Source organism: Doryrhamphus excisus, chromosome 16, assembly GCF_030265055.1.
Source record: "Doryrhamphus excisus isolate RoL2022-K1 chromosome 16, RoL_Dexc_1.0, whole genome shotgun sequence".
NCBI lineage: Eukaryota > Metazoa > Chordata > Actinopteri > Syngnathiformes > Syngnathidae > Doryrhamphus > Doryrhamphus excisus.
In genome coordinates this window covers 8,502,427-8,520,511 of record NC_080481.1, presented here as the reverse complement: position 1 = coordinate 8,520,511, position 18,085 = coordinate 8,502,427, and the positions used below count along the sequence as shown (strand labels likewise).

General features: G+C 42.8%; 4 protein-coding genes across 9 annotated transcripts; all 4 read left to right on the top strand.

Moving 5' to 3' along the window:
• The first annotated feature begins 113 nt into the window (after window positions 1–113).
• On the top strand, window positions 114–1,665 carry rpl31 (ribosomal protein L31). Its single transcript, XM_058051886.1, has 5 exons — window positions 114–176; window positions 584–687; window positions 792–917; window positions 1,403–1,515; window positions 1,595–1,665. The coding sequence occupies exons 2-5, from the start codon at window positions 584–586 to the stop codon at window positions 1,624–1,626; spliced, it is 375 nt and encodes a 124-aa protein (XP_057907869.1). The 5' UTR covers window positions 114–176; the 3' UTR covers window positions 1,627–1,665.
• Window positions 1,666–5,490: 3,825 nt separating this feature from the next.
• LOC131104360 (carbohydrate sulfotransferase 10-like) lies at window positions 5,491–9,411 on the top strand. 2 transcript variants are annotated; one of them, XM_058051446.1, is made up of 5 exons: window positions 5,491–5,960; window positions 6,427–6,533; window positions 6,595–6,820; window positions 6,895–7,000; window positions 7,950–9,411. In XM_058051446.1, the coding sequence occupies exons 2-5, from the start codon at window positions 6,438–6,440 to the stop codon at window positions 8,500–8,502; spliced, it is 981 nt and encodes a 326-aa protein (XP_057907429.1). In that variant the 5' UTR covers window positions 5,491–5,960; window positions 6,427–6,437; the 3' UTR covers window positions 8,503–9,411. The 2 variants fall into 2 exon arrangements, with proteins under 2 accessions (XP_057907429.1, XP_057907427.1); XM_058051444.1 differs by having other exon boundaries at window positions 5,492–6,362; window positions 7,950–9,408.
• Window positions 9,412–10,758: 1,347 nt separating this feature from the next.
• LOC131104713 (carbohydrate sulfotransferase 10-like) lies at window positions 10,759–12,232 on the top strand. The gene is given in 4 exon segments (XM_058052201.1): window positions 10,759–10,934; window positions 11,379–11,650; window positions 11,653–11,935; window positions 12,181–12,232. Coding segments are annotated over 4 exon segments (783 nt in total).
• On the top strand, window positions 11,924–17,552 carry LOC131104071 (carbohydrate sulfotransferase 10-like). 5 transcript variants are annotated; one of them, XM_058050832.1, is made up of 6 exons: window positions 11,924–12,786; window positions 13,902–13,997; window positions 14,099–14,130; window positions 14,833–15,046; window positions 15,597–15,702; window positions 15,777–17,552. In XM_058050832.1, the coding sequence occupies exons 1-6, from the start codon at window positions 12,720–12,722 to the stop codon at window positions 16,321–16,323; spliced, it is 1,062 nt and encodes a 353-aa protein (XP_057906815.1). In that variant the 5' UTR covers window positions 11,924–12,719; the 3' UTR covers window positions 16,324–17,552. The 5 variants fall into 5 exon arrangements, with proteins under 5 accessions (XP_057906815.1, XP_057906816.1, XP_057906814.1 ...); XM_058050833.1 differs by having other exon boundaries at window positions 13,899–13,997; window positions 14,102–14,130; XM_058050831.1 differs by having other exon boundaries at window positions 13,899–13,997.
• Window positions 17,553–18,085: the final 533 nt, after the last annotated feature.

Genomic DNA, 18,085 nt, shown 5'->3' with positions numbered 1-18,085 from the left:
AAACATTTTGGCGGAGACACAACACGTTCTGTGTCACTGTTCCCATTACTGCCTAGCACGGAACAAACTTTCGTGACATTGTTCCGAACGTCTTACAAAGACGGACCCGTTTCCTTTACCCACAATGCTCGACGTTGGCTCCGTCTTTCCGACTTCCGCTTCACCATAGGGAGACGGTGAGTAGGCTGTCGGAAAATATATTTTCTTAATCTGGCACCATCCTGTGATTTAAATACCAAAATTCACCACACGTTGACTATATTTACGTATACGATTAATGTGTTGTTCTGTCGATTGGGTTTTTGTTGCGTAATAATATTGTTAAAGACTCAAAGCACTCCTGTCTAGACGTGGGTGGACCGATGGCTCGTTAGCTTAGCACCGTTAACAGTTTATTGCATATAGTAACTGTAATGGCAGCCTAAAAGAAGTATGTAGTTGATTGTAGTGGTCATTTGGTTACTTCTACGTCGTCAGAAGTCGTCGTCTTTTTGCTTATATATCGATTCACATTGCTATGCTTGCTATGCAAGTACGAGGTGGCTTGCTTTCGTTAATTTACGTGTGTGCATGTCATTAATAGATGGCCCCAAACAAGAAAGGTGAAAAGAAGAAAGGCCGTTCAGCCATCAACGAGGTGGTGACCAGAGAGTACACCATCAATGTCCACAAGCGTATCCATGGAGTGTGAGTATCTTGTTAAAACTTTGTATTCGTTATTGTGAAGTTGCCACATATTGCCATTTTTACAGGTTATTGTAATTTGATAAGCATTGTTGACATTTTTGTAGAGGTTTCAAGAGGAGGGCGCCACGTGCGATCAAAGAGATTCGCAAGTTCGCGGTGAAGGAGATGGGAACCCCTGATGTCCGCATCGACACTCGCCTCAACAAGGCATTGTGGAGCAAGGGTGTCAGGTAAGGCACAGCCATGGGTTACCTTTGTTTCACATGTAAGGCTTGTCATTGTTCTTTGTGAAGTAATAACTCCATATCTGTACATTAAGAGAGTTCAGTGGAACCTGTCTTTCAAACAACACCCCAAATTCCCGGTCCACTATGTTCTTATTAAAATTAAAGGTGCAGTCCCTCTTTGGCTTCAGTCAAAAAGTATACCACCACCACTGGCTAGTAGCCGACACTGATAGTTGAGCAAAATTTGGTGTAGAAAATGAGAAATGTAAATAGAAATATGCACAAATGGAAGAAATGTATGTAAACAAATGGCCATATGTTCAAAAATCCTTATGTTGCCGTCTGCCAGTCCCAGGGGTGAGATTAGCAGGTGGATATAACCGAGAAGTGAGACTTCACATCTACTAGTGAAAATTGTTTAACAATAGAACAAAATGAGAAAATGGTTTGCATCAATTTGTCAAGGTGACCATGATGTGTTTGCACAGGAACGTACCATACAGGATACGGGTGCGGCTGTCCAGGAAGCGAAATGAGGACGAAGATTCCCCTAACAAGCTGTACACCCTGGTTACATATGTTCCTGTCACCACATGCAAAGGTATTTATAATGTTGGCTCATTCACATACAGCATGGTACAGGATAAATAGCATCTGAATATTTGTCATCTTTCCGACAGGTCTGCAGACAGTCAATGTGGATGAAAATTAATGTCTAAATGTGGAATAAACAGGGCTTTTCTTCATACAATGTGTCCTAAAGTGTTTTTGCAGACTGATTGGCTATTTATTTATTTTATACTATAGTCAATAAATCAAGTTATGGCACGATAGGTAAAAACAATTGTTTTCCTCCCCCCTCTCGCTACAAAGCAGGCTGGATGACAAGGGGAGTTCCATGTGCACCTGTCTCGACACCTGGGCGTGTTTGATTTTATTACAGAATGAAAGGAGTAAACATTCATTTGAAGCCATAGCCATGAGAAACTACCGCAAACGTATTGAATCAACAGTGTAGAATGCTTTCTTGGTACTTGTGGTATGTAAAACATGCATAATTTTGTGTCAGACAATACAAAACAGTGGAACTTAGGCTGCTGCGATTCAAGTACAGACCTGATCAAAATCTCAAGACCAGTTGAAAAATAGCTAGACCCTTTGCACATTTTCTACAATATGCAAAAGCAAGAAGGGGGAGTCTGACAAAAAGTACTTTGTAAAAGTCATTAATTGAAAACAAGCTGAAATAGGCTGTTTATCAGCTGCTCAGAAGTTTAATAAGACCATCACTCAAACTCTCTGGACCAGAATTTAAAAAAAATGTCTGTCGGACTGTAATGAGTAGCTCCACCGTTCTCCACCCTTTAAAAAAATTCAAGGAGGCTATTTGGAACATTGCTCCAAGTGGTGAAGATGACTTGACAAAGGGCATCAAATGTGCCCATTTTTATAAACCTCCCTTGCCATCCATCCCCAAATGTTCTATGGGATTTAAATCAGGGGAACATGTGGGATGGTCCAAAAGAGTGATGTTATTCTCCCTGAAGAAGTTCTTGGTCAAGCCAACATTGTGAACTGCAGCGTTGTCCTGTTGAACAAGCCAGCTGTTGCCACATAAACAGGGATGCCCGCTGCAACATCTGCATATAACCTTCCACCGTTTGATGACCCTCCACCACCTGAAGCTCCAGTGTTCCACTGAATGAAAAAGCACCCAAATTATGATGCCCCCCTCCACTGTGCTGAGTAGAAAACATCTCAGGTGGGATCTCTTTGTCATGCTAGTGACATCGAAACCATATTGACCATCACTGTTAATATTTTTTCTCATCACAGAATAAAACTTTTCCTACTTTTAATGTTTGATGCCCCCTGGCAAAATCTAACCGGGAAGAGGTCTTGGAGTTTTTGTTTTTGAAACCCTTTTCCCGCAGATGGCGTCTGATTGTTATACTGCTGCTATAGTCTGCACCAGTAAGGGCCTTCATTTGGATCGAGGACCACCCTGTGTCTTGACGGACAGCCAATTGGATCCTCCGGCTCAGTCCAGGTGTAATTTTTTGGGGTCTATTTCTTTTTTTCTTCCATAATGCTCAGGCTCATTCCAAAAAAATGTAGAAAGACTGTCTTACTGCGTCCAACCTCAGCAGCAATGGCACGCTGCAAGAGGCCTTGCTTATGCAGCTCGACCATCCGACCACGTTGAAGAAGAGAAAGCTTCTTAGCTTTGCTATGTGCAAAATGCACTTCTTTTTGCAGCAAACAAAGGGGAGGATGATGCCGCAAGGGCTCATTGGTCTCTGAAGAAACCACCTGATCCCATTAAGAGTTTGTTGTTTGAGTTTGTTTGTGTACTAACGCACTAAACTCGGTCAGAAGTCCAGTACAGGGGTGGGACATACACTACAAACGAGTCATCTCAATTATGTATTACACTAACTAGTAGGGAACAGGTGGAGGAGATGCAAAAAGGGTGGAGGTTTGCCCTGGAAAGGAGATGAATGTAGCTTAGCCGCAGCAAGATGAAGTATACAGTGCATCCGGAAAGTATTCACAGCGCTTTACTTTTTTTTTGCATTTTGTCATGTTACAGCCTCATTCCAAACTGTATTAAATTAATCTCTTACCTCAAAATTCTACACAAAATACTCCATTATGACAATGTGAAAAAAGTTTTTTTTTACATGTTTTGAATTTATTAAAAATAAAAAAAAATCACATTTACATAAGTATTCACAGCCTTTGCTTAATACTTTGTTGATCCACCTTTGGCAGCAATTACAGCCTCAAGTCTTTTTGAATATGATCCCACAAGTTTAGCACACCTATCTTTAGGCAGTTTTGCCCATTCTTCTTTGCAATAAGTCTCAAGCTCCATCAGGTTGGATGGGAGACGTCTGTGCACAGCCATTTTCAGATCTCTCCAGAGATGTTCGATCGGATTCAAGTCTGGACTCTGGCTGGGCCACTCCAGGACATTCACGGAGTGGTTCTGAAGCCAATCTTTTGAGATCTTGGCTGTGTGCTTCGGGTCGTTGTCCTGCTGAAAAATGAACCTTCACCCCAGCCTGAGGTCAAGAGCGCTCTGGAGCAGGTTTTCATCCAGGATATCTCTATATATTGCTGCATTCATTTTTCCTTCTATCCTGACTAGTCTGCCAGTTCCTGCTGCTGAAAAACATCCCCACAGCATGATGCTGCCACCACCATGCTTCACTGTAGGGATGGTATTGGCCTGGTGATGAGCAGTGCCTGGTTTCCTCCAAACATGGCGCCTGGCATTCACACCAAAGAGTTCAATCTTTGTCTCATCAGACCAGAGAATTTTGTTTCTCATGGTCTGAGAGTCATTCAGGTGCTTTTTGGCAAATTCCAGACGGGCTGCCATGTTCCTTTTACTAAGGAGTGGCTTTTCGTCTGGCCACTCTACCATACAGGCCTGATTGGTGGATTGCTGCAGAGATGGTTGTCCTTCTGTAAGGCTCTCCTCTCTCCACAGAGGAACGCTGGAGCTCTGACAGAGTGACCATCGGGGCCTTGGTCACCTCCCTGACTAAGGCCCTTCTTCCCCGATCGCTCAGTTTAGAAGGCCGGCCAGCTCTAGGAAGAGTCCTGGTGGTTCCAAACGTCTTCCGTTTACGAATAATGGAGGCCACTGTGCTCATTGGGACCTTCAAAGCAGCAGAAATTTTTCTGTATCCTTCCCCAGATTTGTGCCCCAAGACAATCCTGTCTCGCAGGTCTACAGACAGTTCTTTTGACTTCATGCTTGGTGTTTGTGCTCTGACATGCACAGTCAACTGTGGGACCTTATATAGACAGGTGTGTGCCTTTCCAAATCATGTCCAATCAACTGAATTTACTGCAGGTGGACTCCAATTAAGCTGTAGAAAGATCTCAAGGATGATCAGTGGAAAAAAGATGCACCTGAGCTCAATTTTGAGCTTCATGGCAAAGGCTGTGAATACTTATGTAAATGTGATTTCTTAGTTTTCTATTTTTAATAAATTCAAAAAAAGTAAAAAAAACTTTTTCACATTGTCATAATGGAGTATTTTGTGTAGAATTTTGAGGTAAGAGATTAAATTAATACAATTTGGAATGAGGCTGTAACATGACAAAATGTGGAAAAAGTGAAGCGCTGTGAATACTTTCCGGATGCACTGTATGTGTGTGAATGAGAGGGACCCAAGTGGAAGAGTGAGGTTACAGGGAGAAGACATACAGAAGATGGATAATTTGAAGTATTTGGGGTCAACAGTCCAGAACAATGGAGGTTGTGAAAAGGAGGTGAAGAAGCGTGTGTAGGCAGGGTGGAACAGGTGAGAAAAGTGTCAGGCGTGATGTGTGATAGAAGAGTTTCAGCTAAAATAAAAGGAAAGGTATACAAAACTGTGGTGAGACCAGCCATACTGAGGAAAAGACAGGAAGCAAAACTGGAATGAGGATGCTGAGGTTCTCATTGGGAGTGACCAGGATGGATAGGATCAGGAAGGAGTACATCAGAGGGACATTACATGTTAGAGGCCTTGGGGATAAAGTCAGAGAGGCCAGACTGAGGAGAGAGATAGTGAATATATTGGTAGAAGGATGCTGCGTTTAGAGCTTCCAGGTAGGAGGCGTAGAGGAAGTCCAAAGAGGAGGTTTATGGGTGTAGTGAAGGAGGACATGAGCATAGTTTGTATGAGAGAGACCCCTGAAGGGAAAAGCCGGAAGAGAAAGAAGAAGTAACTAGACGGTAATTCATGGCTGAAAACCTCCAGGAGTCAGATTGAGTGTACAGAGTATTTTTCCATTTATGTACTCATGCTAGCTGGCCCAAAACGCGCGGACGACGATTGTGTCGACACGACTTTATTACGACTTTATTTATCAACGGATGCAATTCCTCCCGCGTGCTGGAATACGGGCTACCTCCGTTGATTGTGATTATGCAAAAAGCCAATCGCTGCTGCCCTTACTGAGGGGTCGGCAACACTGTTTAGCTAGTGGACATCGATGGCAGCCGAATAAACAACACACCTTAGGGTGACCCCGGCGACGCTTGTAAGCGTTTTCTCTTCACCTTTCTCACTTGTCCCGTTTCCGTACATATGTCCGGGCGTTTTTTTGCTATAATATGATTTAATTCCCGTTAGGAATTTGCTGCAGTGTTGCGTTCGGGAGGGACCCGGTGCTAGCTAGTCGGCTAACCGAACTCCCCTAGTTGGTCAATGAGGACCTATCGTTTATTGCTGATAACAAACTGGAACAAAGCACCGATATAAACAATCTAAGGCTATATAGCAGTCAGTCCGTTGTGTGGAGGTGGGACCCGGTATCCGCAGCATCCATGAGCGCTGGCTGATGCAGCGATGCGGAACCACGGGTTGCTCCTTCGGGCTTGCGCCCTGGTGCTGCTCTTCCTCTTGTTTGTCACCAAGTTCATCAGCTACAAAACTGTCAACGGTGAGTTCTGTTGAGTGGATTTGATTGTGACTGGCCCTCTAATCAGTTTGGTTTGCGTCTGCAGAATATGGAGAGATGGCTGGTGTTCAGAGCTGGACATTGTCAGGGCACAAGGTGGCAAAGCTTGCTGTGACCTCCTCTGTAAAAACTCCTGCAACTCAACCTGATCAGGTACTAGTCCGTCATGGCAGAAAGACAACACGTGATTTATTCTGTGTGTGTGTGTGGTCAGTCCTCAGCAGCCCCTGCGATGGCAGAGTGGGAAACGGTTTTACGGAAGCGAATCCAGCTGCTCTCATCTGTTTGTAAGAACAGTAGACTCAGGAGTTTGACTCACGTCCCCATCAGCAAGTTCGTCCTGGACCGCATCTTTGTCAGTGACAAGCACAGCATCTTGTTCTGCCAGACCCCCAAAGTGGGAAACACGCAATGGAAGAAGGTCCTCATTGCTCTCAACGGTACGTGGAACACGCTTTGAATGAAAGTTACGCTTAACGCAGATGCTAAGTTTTTGTGTCCTTGTTGTCGTCAGGAACCTTCTCCAGCGTGGAGGAGATCCCAGAGAGCCTCGTCCATGACCATGAGAAGAACGGCTTGCCCCGCCTCTCGTCGTTCAAGCCACAAGAAATTACACTCAGGTGAGCTACAGAGGCGTTAAACAGCGATTTAAAGTCTGCATTTAAAACGTATACAGCAGGGGTCTCAAACTCAATTTACTTGGGGGCCACTGGAGCTAGGGTCTGGGTGAGACTGGGCCGCATCAGGTTTTCAAAAAAAAAAAACGTATTTATTTAAAACAGAAAAATGAATAAACTTTGCTTTGGTTCCGATTTTCTGCAATAAAAGCTCTGATAAAACATTCCACTGTTCTCAAATATCTTAATTTTTATTTTTCTACACAAAATAAGATGAAAAATAAACAAATCAACAATAAAGAAAATCAATCAGTAATAAATAAATAAATATAATAATAATAATAAAATGGCAAATAATAAAAACTTAAGAAACCACATATAGTTGGTGGGTAGACAAATTATTTTTTTCAGATTAAAATTAAAGCATTATTAGAGCCCTGTAGACATGACAAAACATGACTATAGTCACATTTATACTTTTTTTATTTACAACATATTGCGCAACTGCAGGGTCTTTAGACAGATGCTAACTCATAAACTAGAGAGCTAGCGACCTAAACTGTAGCCTTCAAGTTACTTCCTTTAAACTTAAATAGCCAAAAACTTACCACTTCCACACGGATAGGGAGGATAACTATTAACAGTTATTTCCTTTAACATGAACATTAATCAAACGTAATATTTTTTTCTGGGTACATGATACCATACAGCATCCATATCAAACTTGCGTGGGCCGCACTAACATTAAACTTTCATATCAAGGCGGGGGCCTCAAGCTAGTGTCCTGCGGGCCACATTTGGCCCGCTGGCCGCGTGTTTGAGACCCCTGGTATACAGTAAAAAGGAGATCAGAAAGGGAACACTTTTTCACACCAAATACCATCTTAGCATATTTATGTGTGTTGGTTTACAAAATATCAAAGTACTAATGAACTTGGGTTCTGCTCAACAGATTGAACACTTACTTCAAGTTTTTCATCGTGAGGGATCCGTTTGAGCGTCTGATCTCTGCATTCAAGGACAAGTTCATCGTGAACCCCCGTTTTGAGCCTTGGTACAAGCACGACATCGCTCCCGCCATCATCCGCAAGTATCGCAAAAGCCACCGTGACGGAGATCTCGTCGCATCCGGCTTGCACTTTGAAGACTTTGTCCGTTACCTGGGGGATGCGGAGGGCCGTCGCCGCTTAGACCGTCAGTTCGGCGAGCACATCATCCACTGGGCGACGTACGCAGAGCTGTGCGCCCCGTGTGACATCCCATATGATGTCATAGGCCACCACGAGACACTGGAGCGAGACGCCGCCCACATCCTGAGGAGAGCCGGCATCGAACAGCTGGTGTCCTACCCGGCCATCCCTCCTGGCATCACGCGCTACAACAAGACCAAGGTGGAACGCTACTTTTCAGGTATCAGCAAGCGGGACATCAGGCGCCTCTATGAGCGCTATCAGGGAGACTTTCACTTATTTGGGTACCCATCACCTGACTTTCTACTCAACTGATATTCTCACTCAAAGTATTCCTATTTGAGTACTTTGTATCTTAACAGGAAACCTATTTATGTCAAAATTCAACGTGAAAGAGGTGTAGCATCAATGACAAGCATGTTCCTTTGCACTGAATGGATTTCAAATTCGGACTAGTTTTAGAGTACAGAAATAACATTTTCTGTATACTTGCTTCCAGTCTGTGATGATGATGATGATGATGATGATGATGCCGATGCCGATGCCGATGCCGCCTTCTTCATTGTCCTTTTCCAAGATTGTTCCGTTTACTACTGACAATGACTGAAATCTCTTCACTACTGCTTATGCCATTTTTTTGTAGCCGTTAGTCACACGAAGCCTTGGTCCAGTGTTTTACAATGATTTACAAGCATAACACCCAACTGTTCAACACGTTTTTTGTTATTTATGTCATGTTATTGAAAAAGTACCTCACAAAAGTGAGTAGTGTACACCCCCACATGTGTGTGCAATTATCTTTTCATGAGACAATATTGAAGGAATCTTTTCTTCAGTGTAGAATAACGGAAATGTGAGGGGTGTAGTCACTTTTGTGAGGTGCTGTAGCCTTTAGACTAATTGTTGCTGCACAAGACCAACCCCGGTTGGAGATAACGATAATAACAATAATAATAATAATGAGAATGATAATAAAGTTCATCATTTAAAATGACGATTTGGTAACTATTGCATTTTTATATCAGTGAAGATGGCTCTCTTCACGTGCGTGCCTCCTGTTTGACCCTCGGCCCATAGCGTTGTTTGATTGACGCATGAGTCGACTGCTGTGCTCACATTAGCAATTTACCATGGAACAAGCTGGGGAAAGATTTTCAACACCTCAGTACATTATAACGATCTGATTGGTTCTACGTATTATGTTTTGTGTAAAACTATGGCAGGAACAACAGCAAATTAAAAGTACTAAAGAGGTTGTGTACAACAAATATGCACATTAGCACTCAATAAAGCGATAAAATTTAGCTGTATACATTCCCACATGGTATCAGGTGATAGTATGAGGACATAGGAAATGAGTATAATACATCCAAAATACATCCATCTATACTTGAGAGAAGTGGATGGTGCGTTCAAGGACAGAGAAAAAAAGTAATACAAATAATGGCCCATAGTCCAGAAAATACGGTATACTGTATATGTGGGATCTGATAATCAATTATTCATCACATAATGGATGAAAATGAACTGGATAATTTTGCCAGGCTCAGTATATTGTCATGGCCATACGAACGCAACATTTAGTGTTTATTGAGCTAACGTACTATGTGACTATGTACTATGTGTGGAAATTGTTGATGTTTCTGAGGTGTGCTGATTCTGTGTATTGCTGACATTGGTGGAGATGGATTTGCAGTTTGTGCGGTACAGTGTGCGGCGGAACTTTCGTATCTCTACAGTTGCAGCGGGACCGCTATACGGAGACACTTCCTGTACTGCGTCAGACGCAATATGCAAACGAACGCTACGCTACGTCCTGATTTGCTGTTCTGCCTGCATTTTCATTCAGGTCGGTAAATTGTCCATGAACAACAAGATAAGTCCATACAAATACTTGTGTTCGTGTTCGGATGTATATTGTGAAATTAACCGCTGATTTAATTTGGTAAAACAAGTGAAAGTTATAAAATTTGTTGACCTCGCCGCTGCTCCGTCTACTTGAATTCATGGTTAGATCGCCACCCAGTGGAAGTGCGGGGTATTGTAATGGTCATTAAAATGGGTGATAGCGAAAATATTTAAGAACATTTGAAATGGTGTAATTTTGTACATAAGTGTGTTACAGGAAAGTTAACAGGATACATCGTCATATTTTTAAGAATTATTCCAGTAATCTGTGGGATTCACAAACGTGAACATTTACGTTGACACATGTCACAAAGTAAGCATGTCATAGAATGCATTTAAGGGTTGTTTGAACAAACAAATGCAATTAATGGTGATGTGTGCCAAAATATGTATGATTAGTCGCAAGGAAATGAGATTACATGGAAATGTGAAATGTACAAGTGATTTTAAAGTGATAAGTAATTGAGAACACACATGCAAATAACTGGAGTGAGTTGAAAGATATGTATTTTGAATCTGAGTGTTTGTTAAATAAAGAGACGATTTATGTGCCTTACGGTGCTCACGCTTGGGACCCGTAACATTCACATCACTGCTGGTTGAGAACTCGACCTTGTCTCATAACCTCTTGAATTCCAAGAAATGGTGAGAAATGTTGGAGCTATGACGCTGAAGGGTGACGAGGTGCTGATACCTGAGGCAGCTGAACCAGCAAGGCGCAGTTTAGCGAGAAGGGGACGCGCCCGGGGGCATCGGAGGAAGCCACACATCGATGCGGCGCCTTCTCTTTCCATGTGCAAGCGAGAGCCTTGCAGGAAACCAAAGAGGATTCATCAACAGTACCTTGATGAGTCTCACCTTTGGGATGAGGATTTTCTCTCCAGCGGTGATAGAGACAATCACTTTTTTATCTGGATGCTGTTGTGGTATGATTGTTGTTCTTTTTGGAATGAGACTCCTCATTTTTGACCACTTTGGACATTACCGGTTGGGACATTTTTACAACTTGTGTTCATATGTAAATTGAGCTCAACAGTATTTTGAAAGACAAAGTAATGTATTTTCCTTATTATGCTGCTTTTTGCCCCTTTTGCCCTTGCTAAATTCACTATTCATGCACCTTTTCTGTTGTTTTTATGTCTGGTATGATAAAAAAGTAAGCTGTTTGTATAAGAAGATTCTTTTTCACACCAGTCTAAATACCATCTTAGCATATTTATGTGTGTTGGTTTGCAAAATATCAAAGTAGCCCTTTACTAATGAACTTGGGTTCTGCTCCACAGATTGAACACTTACTTCAAGTTTTTCATCGTGAGGGATCCGTTTGAGCGTCTGATCTCTGCATTCAAGGACAAGTTCATTGTGAACCTTCATTTTGAGCCTTGGTATAAGCACGACATCGCTCCCGCCATCATCCGCAAGTACCGCAAAAGTAATCGTGACGGAGATCTCGTCGCATCCGGCTTGCACTTTGAGGACTTTGTCCATTACCTGGGGGATGTGGAGAGCCATAGCCCCATGGACTGTCAGTTCGGCGAGCACATCATCCACTGGGCAAGCTGTGCGCCCCGTGTGACATCCCATATGATGTCATAGGCCACCATGAGACACTGGAGCGAAATGCCGCCCACATCCTGAGTAGAGCCGGCATCGGACATCTGGTGTCATACCTGTTCGTCCCTGTTGGCATCATGCGCTACAACAAGACCAAGGTGGAACGCTACTTCACAGGTGTCAGCAAACGGGACATCAGGCGCCTCTATGAGCGCTATCAGGAGGACTTTCACTTATTTGGGTACCAGTCACCTGACTTTCTACTCAACTGATATTCTCACTCAAAGTATTCCAATTCCAAATTCAGATCTGCTGTATCCTTGTTCCATCTAACCAGAGAGCAATGCTGGCGGGACACTCAGACATCAGCATTATCTGTTCACCCATCTAAATTTCCGGCAAAAATGCATTATCCGTCACGGATACTTGTTTATAACGAGCTCATCCCAAGCAGAAGTGACTCAACAGTTGTTGTAATCATACACAAACCTTTCGCGCCCCCCCTTCACACCTCACCATGTGCTCACTGAGGGGCATGCCCCAGTATTTGAGAAGCACTGTCAAGGGCGGCACTGTGATCTAGTGGTTAGCGCGCAGACCTCACAGCTAGGAGACCAGGGTTCAATTCCACCCTCGGCCATCTCTGTGTGGAGTTTGCATGTTCTCCCCGTGCATGCGTGGGTTTTCTCCGGGTACTCCGGTTTCCTCCCACATTTCAAAAACATGCTAGGTTAATTGGCGACTCCAAATTGTATAGGTATAAATGATAGTGTGAATGGTTGTTTGTCTATATGTGTCCTGTGATTGGCTGGTCCAGGGTATACCCCGCCTCTCGCCCGAAGACAGCTGGGATAGGCTCCAGCACCCTTGTGAGGAAAAAAGCGGTAGAAAATGAATGAATGAATGTCCTAGGTCAAAAGATGTTACTGCCACCTATAGGAGGAATGTGATAATCCGCTTATTCATCATTAAAACAAGACTCATGCTCTGAGGCGTGCTGCCATGCGCTTTCGATCATCCTGTTCAACACGTTTGTCAAGCTTTATCATTGGTAGCATTGTACGTTTGCAATGACAACATATTTGCTACAAGCACTGGGATGCCTTGCATGTACTGGTGGTCTTGGAATAAATGAAGGTAAGGTGCAAGAATTTATCCTTTTGCTGCATTCATGTGTTTTTGTTTGGGCAAGGTTTGTAGGGATCATGGGCAGGGTGATGAATGTTACTCATCTGACGCCAGTTAGTTTACCTGAATGTTTGCTTGTTGACTTAAACCAGGGATGTCCAAACTTTTCCCAGCATGGGCCTCATTGTGAAAAATGAAATGATTCAAAGACATGCTTCCCAAAATTCTCTTTTTCCCTAAAACATATGACCTGCCAGTACTGCCACATTTCTCAACCGATTCAAGCCATTCCAACATCAACCTATTCGACACATTCAGGGCATTTAGACTACCCTAATGTATGCTGGAAAAAAATGCTACTACTTCCACATTTCTCAACAAATTCAGACCGCTCCAAATCAAAATCTTCAACTAATTCGGGACATTTAGCCTTCCATTGCATTATCATGCTAGGTGTTAGCATGTTTATGATAGCATGTTAATATTGCTAGTACGCTAATGTTTATCATAGACACATATAAATACTGATTAGTATTATATGAAGTGTTAGCATTTAGCATTGCTATCATGCTAACAGCTATCATGCTGACATTAGCATAGCAGCATTTCTCACCATTTTATAGTTAGTGCAGTGTTTATATGTATGCCTATCATGCAAGGTGTTAGCATGCTAACATTAGCATGTTAATATTGCTAGCATGTTAGGCACAGTGTCATTTTTTGCCATTTTCATAGAGTGATGCTTATATAATGCTGGGTGTTAGCATGCTATCATGCTAACATTGGCATAGTAATATTTTTAACAATGTTCATAGATAGACACATATATGAACACTGCACTGTTATGCAAGGTTATACCATGATAATGTTAGCATTAAGCATTGCTAGCCTGCTAACATTAGCATAGCAGCATTTGTAGATGTTTTTATAAGTAGACACACAGATCCACTATTATTACACAAACAACTATTATGCTTTGTGAACATGCTAATGTTAGCATTGCTAGACTGTTATATAAACACTTGAGCATTTAAGGTGTTAGCATGTTTACATTAGCAGGTAATGGGCGTGGCAGTGGTGTGCGCTATCTGACTACTTTTCTATTTAATGTCTAATGTAAGAAGCTATGCGGTTCCACTGGCGCGTGCTCTTGGCTTGTGCCTGGCTGCTGCTGCTCCTCGTCTTGATTGACAGGCATGTCAGCCCCAGATCTGCGAGTGGTAAGCTTTGAATTATTACAAAACTATCAGAGGTAAGCTTTTATTGTTACAATTGTTACTTTCACAGTCAAGCCAGATATTTACTGCTCTTGTATGTTTAGCAGAAAGTGAGGCAAAGACCCCAGGAAACCAGGTTGGTTTGCACCATATAGTATATAGTATGTTGTATAGTATATACTGTTCATTACACCAATAGTAACATATTGTGTTTTTCTGATGGACTGTGTTCAAAGTTCACGTTATACTTCACACTTTAAGTTTGTTTGTATTACATTGTGCAGGCTACGGGACCACTGCAGGGACATAACTGGCGGCCAGCGCTAATATACCAAGCTACCGAGCTAACTAGTTAGCCTCTCCAAAGACTTATTCTAAACTTAAAAATGGGTTTCATACAAAGTGGGGAAGAAGGACAAAACATCTAAAAACAACTTCCACCTGGAATGAGAGCAGAACCTTTTTTCACTCCATCTCAGCCTTGGCATGTCGGCTAGTAGCCACTCATGTAATATAATCTATTGTCATGTCTCATAACTATAGGGATGTCTGATATCAGCATGAACATGTGATATCATTCGACATCGGTATCTGATTTTTTCTTCCCAATCATGAGATACAGGAGATATGTCATGTTACACATATCTGTATCGGAAAATGAGACTAGGACAATGTTGGCATATCGTTTTTTGGTTAAAAAAAAGCCAATATCGGCCATCACTGCTCATTACTGATACCTAGTGACCAGAATACTACATAACATTTGTCTTTCAATATGTTTTGACGAATAATATCAACCACAAAGCAGCGATCATTTATGTTTATGTTGACGTCTCAGTCTTCAGTGGCAGACTGGGGGGTCGTTGTTAAGCGGAGGAGTGCGATGTTCTCCAGTGGTTGCAAGAACAAGGAACATCAGGGTGATACCCAAGTCTCCCTCAGCAAGCTGGTCTTGGACAGCATTGTCGTCTCAGACCAACACCGCATCTTGTTCTGTGAGACACCTGAGGCGAGCGACACCTACTGGAAGAAGCTACTCATCATTGCTAGTGGTAAGCATCATGGTGGTCAGTGTAACGGTTCAGTTTGTCAACGGTGAAACAGTCCCTTGTTTATCACGGTTAATTGTGAAGTGAATTTCTGCAAAGTAGGATTCCTTATTTATAAATATGATATTTTCATAGTTGGAGCATAGAAAACATTCATTCATTCATTTTCTACCGCTTATCCTCACAAGGGTCGCGGGGGTGCTGGAGCCTATCCCAGCTGTCTTCGGGCGAGAGGCGGGGTACACCCTGGACTGGTGGCCAGCCAATCACAGGGCACATATAGACAAACAACCATTCACACTCACATTCATACCTATGGACAATTTGGAGTCGCCAATTAACCTAGCATGTTTTTGAAATGTGGGAGGAAACCGGAGTACCCGGAGAAAACCCACGCATGCACGGGGAGAACATGCAAACTCCACACATAGATGGCCGAGGGTGGAATTGAAACCTGGTCTCCTAGCTGTGAGGTCTGCTCGCTAACCACTCGTAGAGACATAATCCCTCCAGCCAACTGCAGCTTGTGTTTAATGTATGCTGCTCATGGTAGGCGCCTTCTCCAGTGTGAAGGACATCCCAGAGAACCTTGTTCACGACAACAAGAAGAACGGTCTGCCCCGCCTCTCGTCACTGGCGCCACTGGAAATAATGCACAGGTAAATCAGTGATGACCCTGATGCTTTCTCATCGAGGCCATCACCTGTGTTGTTCTCATGTCGTTGCTCAACAGATTAAACACGTATTTTAAGTTCATCATCGTGAGGGATCCATTCGAGCGTCTGATTTCTACATTTGAGGACAAATTCCTCTTCAACAAACCCTCAGAACCTTGGTACAAGCACACCATCTCCCACGCCATCATCCACAAATACCGCACAGGCTTTCCCTTCCTGGACGATACTGGCTTAGTCTTTGATGAATTTGTCCGTTACCTGGGTGATGTGGAGCAGCGGAGCCACATGGACTGGCAGTTTGGCGAGCACATCATCCACTGGGCGACCTATGTGGAGTTGTGCGCACCGTGCGATGTCGGCTATGACGTCATAGGCCACCACGAGACACTGGAGCGAGATGCCGCCCACATCCTGAGTAGAGCCGGCATCGGACATCTAGTGTCATACCCGTTCGTCCCTGCTGGCATCACGCGCTACAACAAGACCAAGGTGGAACGCTACTTCTCAGGTGTCAGCAAATGGGACATCAGGCGCCTCTATGAGCGCTATCAGGAGGACTTTCACTTATTTGGGTACCCAACACCTGACTTTCTACTCAACTGAATTTCTTATACAACAATACCTTAGTATTGTGCTGGTGAATTCCACTCCCAAGAGGATTAAGGCAGTGCTAGATAACAGTGGTGCTCACACTTCTTGTAATTATGACTTAATTCCAATGACATTTTTCTGCAACCTAATTGTCCAAAATGTTGTTTTGTTTGGTACAACTTTTAAAGTGTCTTTAATATTTGTATTTGACTTACTAAAATGATGTTATAAGGTTATTCTAGACTTTTTTGTTAGATTACAATGTTTTTCTTAATATTTTTAAATTTATTCTCATAAGATTAAGGTGGATTTTTCATTTTTAGTTTTAGAATGGTACTTTATATTGAGTTATATTGGGTTGTGGACACCTATAGAGCAGCTTCACCCAGTAACCTGCAGAGGTCTTGTACTTACTCTATGTACTTCTTTAGTAAGCTTTCGGGGTCTTCCAGAATCTGCACCTATTGCAGCTGCATTTCCTTGGATTTTCGAAAAAGGTCTGTTTTAATTTATTCCAGCCAAGGCCCGCCTCCGGGGACGCCCACTCCGTTGTGATTGGTCACACTCCAGAGAGCTGGGAAGGGCAGGTCTACAGCTTGGATTCGGGAACACCCGTATAAGGAAGTCTGGCTCCTTGTGACGTCACAGTGAGCTGCTCTCTGAAACGGCGTTCAGAGCCATCCGAAACTTCTTTCAGGGTTCAAATGTGCAAACTTAGTTAACACGATCATACAACATTTATAGGTCAGAAATGTGGAAAAAGCATAATAAGTCCCCTTTCAAAATTCCAAAATGTCAAGTGGAAAACAAATCGCTTGCACGGATTTTGTGATTTGTAGTAACATAAAATGTCCACACGTCAGCAGTAATGTTTATAGTTAATATTTGAACGCCACAAATGTTGATTTGTACAGCTAAAGAATGATGCCCATTGTTGTAAACGTTGCATTAGCTTTAAACATGCATGATTGTTCTTGTGTCCACAGTCCCGTCTGACAGGTCGGTCCTGCTCTGCCGTTTGAATATTGTTTCACCAACAGATTGCCTTTTGGTGCTCAGGGTGTCAAGCGTGGAATTGTGATAACTAACATGCGCTGCAGTTGACTGGCAGAAGGCGAACCGTTGTCCCACAAATGTGTCACAACTTCTTTCCAAACAACAAATGTAAGGATGCCGGGTCCACTTTGACATGACTCACATTTATTTCTTTTATTTTACATTTGTGTTCGTAGAAAACACTTTGACCGAACCAACTTTGTCGAATTTAGAGAATGGTTGGACTGCATCCATGTATGTAGACTGAGCATCACTCTGGTGGGTCACTTGCCACACCCTAGATAACCAATATTGACAGTGACGTCTCTCCTGCTATATTAACTGCCTTGATATACAGTATGTCTCATTTGCGTTTGGTGTGGTAATTGGTTATTAAGCGTGTCTATTTGCAACATATCGTGTAATTTGCCACGCTAAATACTCTCCTCTTTTGGACGTTTGGGACCGGCTTTCAGTTTAGCGCGACTCGCTCATAACGGCGACAAGCTAATGAGAAGCGGACGACAACAAACCGGAAGTGGTGTGCTTTTACATTTAGTATAGCGCATGTAAAGGAAAACTTCATAACTGATAGTCGTAAAAAATACTACTGAAAGGTTTACTGTGGTTCATTATTTGTGTCTGACTTAATCTAAAGAATGATACCTGATTTTGAGCAATACAAAACCCTCCCTTTAATATAGAAACCTTTACGTTGAAGTCCACGGGCGGAAGTTCC